This window comes from Balaenoptera acutorostrata, chromosome 1 (assembly GCF_949987535.1).
Source record: "Balaenoptera acutorostrata chromosome 1, mBalAcu1.1, whole genome shotgun sequence".
Taxonomy (NCBI): Eukaryota; Metazoa; Chordata; class Mammalia; order Artiodactyla; family Balaenopteridae; genus Balaenoptera; species Balaenoptera acutorostrata.
In genome coordinates, this window is record NC_080064.1 from 117305425 (window position 1) to 117314034 (window position 8610).

General features: G+C 42.6%; 1 protein-coding gene across 1 annotated transcript; it reads left to right on the forward strand.

Moving 5' to 3' along the window:
- The first annotated feature begins 406 nt into the window (after nucleotides 1-406).
- Nucleotides 407-1330, forward strand: LOC103011129 (putative olfactory receptor 10J6). Its single transcript, XM_028163852.2, is given in 3 exon segments — nucleotides 407-734; nucleotides 737-860; nucleotides 862-1330. Coding segments are annotated over 3 exon segments (921 nt in total).
- Nucleotides 1331-8610: the final 7280 nt, after the last annotated feature.

Below are 8610 nucleotides of genomic sequence, written 5' to 3' on the forward strand. Positions count from 1 at the left end.
GAGGACAAACAAAGGCAAAGCTGGGGTGGTGGAGGCTCAGGGGCCCTGCAGCTTACATGCCATTAAAATAAACAACCTTCCATCCATGCTCTACAAAAACAACAGCATATTTAGGATAAGAACTTGAAAGGATATGTGAAATAGTCTCACATATTGGTCATTCCTTAGAGGCTTAAGAAAAGATTATGGGGACGGCAAAAATTGAAAAAAGGGAGGAGGCTAAAGTAGCCATAGAGCTATGCCAGCACCCTCCTGATTATACAGCGAGGAAATAGACTCGTGTGTGCATGCGTGCGTGTGTGTGTGTGTGTCCCCACACTTCTCTCTCTATCCCTGTTTTAGAGGCCACGATGGGAATTTCTCCATGTTGACTCCCTGCATTGCTTTCAGGCACTGAAACTGAAGAATGCAGAGAAAAAACCTCACAGAAGTGACAGAGTTCATTTTCCTAGGATTCTCCAGATTCCATGAACACCAGATCATCCTCTTTGCAGTTTTTCTCATCCTGTATACATTAACTCTGGCTGGCAATGTCATCATCGTGACAATTATCCACATTGATCGCCACCTCCACATGCCCATATACTTCTTCCTGATCATCCTGGCCAGTTCAGAGACTATGTACACACCAGTCACCATTCCACGGATGCTCTCCAGCCTCACAGCCCAGAACCAGCCAATCTCCTTGGCAGGTTGTACCACCCAAATGTTCTTGTTTGTTACCTTAGCCAGCAACACTGCTTTCTGCTCACAGTGGTGGGATATGACCACTGTGTGGCCATCTGCAACCCCCTGAGATACACACTCATCATGAGCAAGAGGGTGTGTGTCCAGCTGATGTGTGGAGCCTTCAGCATTGGCCATGGCAGCTGTCCAGGTGACATCCATATTTACCTAACCATTTTGTCACAGAGTGGTTGGTCATTTCTTCTGTGACATCCTCCCTGCCATGAAACTCTCCTGTATTGATACCACTGTCAATGAGATCATCAATTTTGTTGTCAGTTTATCGGTGATCCTGGTTCCCATGGGCCTGGTCTTCATCTCCTACGTTCTTATCATCTCCACCATCCTCAATATCGCCTCAGCCGTGGGCCAGAAGAAGGCCTTTGCCACATGTGCCTCCCACCTCACCATGGTCATGGTCCACTACAGCTGTGCCTCCACTGCCTACCTCAAGCCTAAGTCAGAAAATTCTGTAGAACAAGACCTCCTTCTCTCAGTGACCTACACCATCATCACTCCCCTGCTGAACCCTGTTGTTTACAGTCTGAGGAACAAAGAGGTCAAGGATGCCCTACGCAGAGCTGTGGGCAGAAACATTTCTTAATCCACTGACCCTTTTTATAAAGAGCAGTATGTGTTCTCATTGCATCCAACCTCACAAGTCTCTCCTGTGCAGTCCATCCTGTAATGAGATGGGCACAACTTGCTTCAGCACCCTTATTACAAAAATCATCATCTTTGTCTCCACATATTTCAAACTTTTGTCCAGGCATTTTCAACTGGGTACTTAAGAGGTGAGGAAGGTGGGCACGATTTTTTAAAAAGCATACCTAATTTCCAGGGTAGGGCAGGGGACTTCTTAAAAGCATATTAAATGTGGTCATTTTATGTTTGAAAAAAATTTTTTTTAATCTCTATTACTTTCAAAATAGAATCTACAGAAAATAAAACTGGATAAAATCTTCCCAGCAGGATAATAGTAAACAGTAAGGAAGAAAATTATACCAGAGCCTTTGGGAAAGGTGAGATGCATGTTATTTTTTTTAATTAAGAAAGTTAGAAATCACTGGTTTAGCCCTTGAAATTTCAACCTTTATTATTTGATTTATCCTAGAGGCTTTGCTTCCATCCAATATGGTCTTCAGAATGCTGACCAAGGCTGTAAATTGTGAACAGCTCTTGTCTCTCTAACTGTGCTAATCCAGTTCTCTCTGGCTGCTGGTTCTCTCCATGGAATCAGCTTCTCTCTAGTCATTATGAAGAATAATGAGTTGGTCAAAAAGAGCTCTACCCTGTTTGGAGTGAGAATCATAAAGGTATTCTTCATTGGCACATACCACGGCACTTCCTGGATAACAGCAAAAAGAAAAAATAGAACAAAACCAACAGCACCAGCAGTCAGAAGTAGTTCAGAGATTTGTTTAATCACTCAATTCACCAAAAAAGGCTAAGAAGAAAATAATCTCTACTTCTACTAGGGTCTCCTTTAAGGAAATCATGCTTTTCCCCAGGGCTTCCTGGGAGTTTTTCTGGTTTCATGCCACTGGTACATACCTGCTATACTGTTGCCTTGGGTGGTGCTAGGGAGAGTCAAAGACTCTTTTGTCCATGCATCTTTCTACTAAAATATTTTGTGTTAAAAATGCTTCTCTGCTCATCCCTTAACATTCTTTGTCTTCTTAGTGAAGGGAGTGATTTCCTTTCCCTCTACTGAGAAGGGGTAGGTAACATCCAAGGAGCTCATCTAGAGTAAGATCTAGCTTTACAGACTTCTGAGATCCTAGGTGGGAAGACCATACTTCTTTCAAGGTCTGTTCATCTCTTTCTAGTTTCTGTCCAGTGTCTTTGAAATTTCTACAGCATAAGAAGCAAGGCTTCCTACAGAAGCTTTTGAGAGGTCAAGAGCTCGGTCTGAGAGTCCTGGACTTGTCATAGGTCTTCCTTGACAGTGCTCTCAGGATCAGTCCACCCTGCAGCCATCCCCCCACACTTATAGATGACATCCCCTGAGGAATAGAGGAATGCCTTCCTCCAGAATGAGAATTAGTATCCCTGACAATATAAACGGACCCCCTCTCACTACCACCAAGACTACCTATAGGGCTGACTCTTAATTGTTACCCATCCTCCTCAATTCCCTCTGGACTAGCAACGCTCTTATGCTCTTAGATCTGTCCTTTTGTATGCAGAAGGCAGGCTGTGGGACAGGGAGGGTCAGTCTGAGCAGGAAAGTGGGGTAACAACGAGAAGCTGGGTGGTGGTCAAACCTGTTCTAACCATGTCCTGCTGCAGAGGCTGCCTCCCCCTGCTCATTACTCCCTTTCGACTTCTCCATGAAGCCATTCTTTCAGCAGTCCAGGGATCAAAGACAAAAGGCTTCTCCAGTGTTCTTCCTCCATCTAAATGCCCACAACAACAGATACATCACATGTCCCGTGTGCAATCAGAAGTTAAACATCAGAGTTGGGCCCAAGAAGAGCTGCCAGAAAAGATGAGTCTGAAACCTTGAAGGAAAAACATCTCCTTCTCCAGATCTGTTGCCTACAATGACTCAACTACATGTGCAATTTATAAAAATATATGTGCTGCTTTTTTTAGATAATAAGCTGCTGCATTATGTGGTAGGAAGGGTAGATGACCTGGAATCACAAGTCCTGAGTTCAGGTCCTGGCTCTATCCCCATCATCACCTTTTATGAATATGTTTTTCATTCTGCCTCACTAGCCATCAAAAACAGTTTTAATGCCCTTACCTATGTATCCTGTGCTGTTATCCAGTTTATAAATGCTGCCTTACATTTTCTAGAGCAGTATCATTTACCTCATTCCCACCTAGGCAATTCGTTGCTCTTTTTTATTTGCCCCAAAAGTTCTTTGTGCAAAATTATATTGGGATAGCACTTTTCCCATTGTGCTTTCGTTGCTTAATTGTGAGTCTGTTTCTATCACTGCATCACAAGCATATTGGGATCAGGAACTGTTTCTCTCACAGTTAAGCCCTGTGCCTGGTACAGTGCTGGGTAGAATGGGTGCTTAATAAATCCTCATGTAATAGTCAAGTACCAACTGTGTACCAAGCACTATGCTTGGACTTGCTGGCACGTTTTGATCAGCTAGACACACCTGCCCTGCCTTTCTGTATCCTCTGCAGTTGGCCCTCACCTAAAACCAAAGAGTAATAAACAGATTCATAGTGACAGGGTCACTTGGGTCTATACTTCCTACTTCTCTGGATTTTCTATAAGCCAACTGCTCAGTTGCTTCAAGACCCTTCTCACTGTCAGTATGAATTTAGTCATTGCTCTATTAATCCCTTAGCAACACAGAACTAAAACAGTCAAGTTTTTTCATTAAAGAATATGGAGTTACCATAAAAAAAAAATCATTCCTACCCATACTACGGTATAACCTTCAAAGCTTATTTAAAAAGAAATAAGTTTTTAAACAAAGAGTGATATGCTATATAAAATTAAGAATCAGGACACTTATCATAATGTCCTAAGTAAAATAAGTCAGACAAAGACAAATACTGTATGAGCTCACTCATATGTGGAATCTTAAAAAAAAAAACCTCATAGAAAAAGAGAACAGGTTGGTGGTTGCCAGAGGCAGGGTTTGGGGAAATTGAATGAAGGCGGTCAAAAGGTACAAAATTCCAGTTATGAGATAAATTAAGTGCTGAGGATGCAGCAAACAACATGATGACTCTAGGTAACGATAATGTATTACATATTTGAAAGTTGCTGAGAGAGTAGATCTTAAAAGTTCTCATCACAAGGGAAAAAAATGTTTGTAGCTACATGTGGTAATAGATGTTAACTTGTGGTAATCATTTTACAACATCTACATATATCAAATCATCATGTTGCATACCTTAAACTTATACAATATTATATTTCAATTATAGCTCAACAAAAACTGAGGAAAAAAAGAATCAAGATATCTCCAAATTACACTTTTGGGAAAATGACAGACAAATCCATTATGAGGCCAAAAATTCTTCCAAAATGTTAGATTTTGAATCATTCTACAGCAAAAGCTCAGGCCCCCTTTTAACCGGGCACTCACCACATCATTTTCCAGCCCCTATTTCTCCTTCCACGAAGGTAGTAAGAGGGGAGAAAGAAAACACGGAAACACCACCCATCAGCCATAAAAAGCTTGGTTGTGGGATTCGCTCTGGAAAATGGGAGAGGAAAGAAAGAGGCAGGAGATGACAATGAGGTATAGACTAGCGGCATATGTCATGTGGCTCTAGCTCTTCAAAAACTCATCTCTGAAGGGAACAGGAATTCCAAACCAGTAAAGTGACATGGTATACAGCAGAAGGCAGCTGCCATTTACTGAGGGTTTACTACATGGCACGTACTATGCTAAGTTGTAGTCATATACATTATTTCACTTAATAATACTTCAGCTTTATAGTACTTTGCATTTCACGACAGTCTTCAAATATAATATCCTACTTGCTCCTTTCAATAACCTTATGAGGTATGCATTTTTATGCCCGCTTTTTAGGTTAATGGTGGAAATGTCAACTGACTTTTGCTTCAAGGCACACAGTTGGTAACTGACAGAACTAGAACTGATACCACGATCCACCAGTTGACTTCAAACTATGTCTTCTTCACTGTATTACCACCATTTCTCATCTGTAATCTTTCTGAAAGACACTATATTCTTTGAGTTACTCTGGTTTCGTTCTGGACATCACTTCCACCAAAAAGTCTTCTCTAAATAACTTAGGAGGTGTTCCTGCCATGAGCTACCACACCCCTCTAAGCCAGTGGCTGTCTTAGCAGTGCTTTCAAGTTGCCCATTTCCTAGTCTGCCTCCCTCACCTCACAGCAAACCCCTTGACAGAAGAATTGCTTCTGTATCCCCGGTGCCTAGCACAGTTCTTGCCTTAGACAGATCAATAAATACTTATCAAACCTGAAAGCTAACTGCATAATGGGCCCCTTTGAACCTGCTTCTTGATGGCTAAGTATTGGGTGAGTGTCCACTGCTCTCCTGCGCTGTGAAGCATCCAGGCTCTCTGGATGGCAGTTTTTGTCTCTGTTTGGAAGAGCTCACAGATTCTTCTGCTTTGGAAATTTTGGGTATCCCTTCTGTTATTCCTTTTTCTCCTTTCTTGCTTTCTGGATATGAGCTGTCACATTTCCGAGCTGTCCGTGTGCTGGACTGCAGCAGCCACCCTTTCTTATACACAGTCTCCAAATCGTGGCTGAGGAATAAAAGCAGATGAGCCACACAGAGAGGCAAAATAAGACTCCCTGAGAGAGAGCATTGCATGAAGGCAAAGAAACAAGAATCTGGAATCAGACTACATGGGTTCTAATCTTACCTCTGCCCCTCGCTAGATATTCTCACCTCTCTAGGCATCTATTCCCAGATCTTCCTTAATGGGGTAGTGACAGTCCCTAAACTTATTCCCACTTTTAGAGCCGGAGTTCAGCAAAGTTAAGTAAAATTTGATCAATTCAGGAAAGGTATATTGCGTGCTAGACACTGGGGCTAGAGTAATAGTAAGCTATCACAATCCCTGCCTTCCCAGTGCTAAGAGGAATGTCCAAAAATTAAGCAAGTAGTGATAAATCTTATGATGTGAGAAATACTGGATTCTATGGGAATACATATTGATGGGTTCTAACCAAATCTCAGGGGTCAGAGAAGAGCAACCAGAGGAAATAGAGTCTAAGCTTAAGATCTGAAGGCTCGGTAGGAGTCAGCTCGATGAAAGGTTGGGAAAGGTCTGGAAAAGCAAGATCAAAAGTGTATTCCAGGCAGAGGAAGCAGCACTTGCAAAGCTATATAAGAGAAGATTTGAAAAAATTATAAGAGTTTAATAGAGCTGGGGTATAAAATTCATGGGATGTAGACAGAAAAGCAAATTGAAAAGTTGGTAGCAATCACATGTATAACCCATACTAAAGAGTGCGTATCCTAAAGACACTGAATAGTATTTATATGTCCTTAAGTAAAGCAATGATGTGGTCTATTCAGAAAGTTCACTCTGCCAGCAGAGGGGGAAATTACAGAGGGGAACACTGGCAAAAAGACTGACTAAGGAGTTATTATGGGACCACAAGTCAAGTAATGGTAGACTGGGCTGGTGAGGAGGCTGATGGAGAGAAATGGACAGGCTTGAGAGTCTTGTGGGAGGTAAGACTGACATTTCTTGGTTATGGGTTAAATATGGGGGTGGGGTGGGTAATGGAGTCAAAGAGGACCTTGAGATTTCTGGCAAGTGGGTGGACTGTGGTGTCCTTAACCAGTACAGGAAACCCTGGAAGAGAGGCAGGTTGGGAGGTGAAGAAGGAGACAATGAGTTTGATTTTGGGCTTTTAAGTTTGAAGGGTCTGTGAGTATTCAAGTGGAGACATCCAAGAAGCTGGATCCATAGATCTGGAACTCAGGAGACTGTTCTGAGATAGAGATATAGTTGTAGGAATCATAAATATATAGATGGTCATTTTTAAATGGGAATGAATGGATTCACTCAGGGAGAATGTGTAGAAGCAGAGAAGTCCACCTCAAGCAGAATGCTGAGGAGCGGCAGATAAGATGCGATCCTGGTGCAGGGATGTAGGGGTGGTGCTGACAATAAACTATCAGGAAAGCAAGAAAGCGAGGAGAGGAATTCTCCCCTCCATGTGCCAAAGTCCTCAGTGATTGGTAAGTTCTAATGTCCCTTGTGGATGGGAGAGGAAGCCTTTCTGGTTCCTTCCACTCCCCAGTACAACTGCATGTAACCCTGCATGGCATGTGGTGCCCTCCTCCCCATGGGGCTGTGAGTATAAGTGACAATAAACTGCTGCCAGTCTCATCTGTCCAGTTTCGGGTGGTCTGTGTCTGGGCATCTTATACCATTTAGAGTGGAGGGAATCCTTCACCAACAGGGTGATCAGCTAGTGATCAGAACACAGGGTAGATGTCATGACAAGAACATATGAGTTTCTTATGATCAAACGAACTCCACTGAGTGGGCTAGGCTTGAGTTAACTTGCAAGTTCCTCAGCTGAGGGCAGACAAGGGGGTCTAGCAGCAAAAGAATACCCATGTCTCCTAGAAGTAGGATCTCAGAGGGAGGGGACTCTGCATTCTCATGTCAGCAAAAACAAAAGACTCCTAACCAGGTCTGTAGGAATGAAGGGAGCAGGGAAGAGATATTAAATTTATCTGATTATTTAGTTGTGTTCCTTCCCAGGCACCTGTATGATCAGAAGAACAATAAATCACAGACATGGGTTTCATATCTGATAGACCCTTCCCATCCCTTTAATTGTACCTCTCTCTCATCCCCAATCTACTATTATTCCCCTTATTTAAGGCACCACAAGACCTCTGATAAGCCTTTGAGAGCTAAGTGCTAAGAGCCAACAGGTAAAGAACAAAGCCTCCACTGAGTCTGATGTAAGCGATGCACCTGCCACACCAGGAACAAAGACAGCTTCCCCCAGTCCTCACCAGAGACCCACATCTTCCCGGACCGGGTTCACAGGCTGCCTCCACAGGGCTCTTGAGAGACTTGGTGAGGTTGTAGTTTGAGAGCTTCCTATATGGCTAATTAACATTCATAGTAAGAAACAAACTTGGACTTGTAAATGTAGTCTGTAGGTATCATAGGACAGTCTTTACACAGCTGAAGTAGTAAGATTCCAAAAGGAAGTCCAAGGAAATTATTAACTTCCAGTTCATAGCAAATTACATGACCATTCTTCATTTGGAGACCTGCATTATCACTGCTTTTGAGACAGGTTTACCTTCCTTGAGCCTGGATATATAATCATACTTTCCCGAGCCTTCTTCCCCTAGGGGAAGAGAAAGGATACGGCAAAGAAGGAAAGAACATAAAGATGAACAAAATATAACAATATAAAAT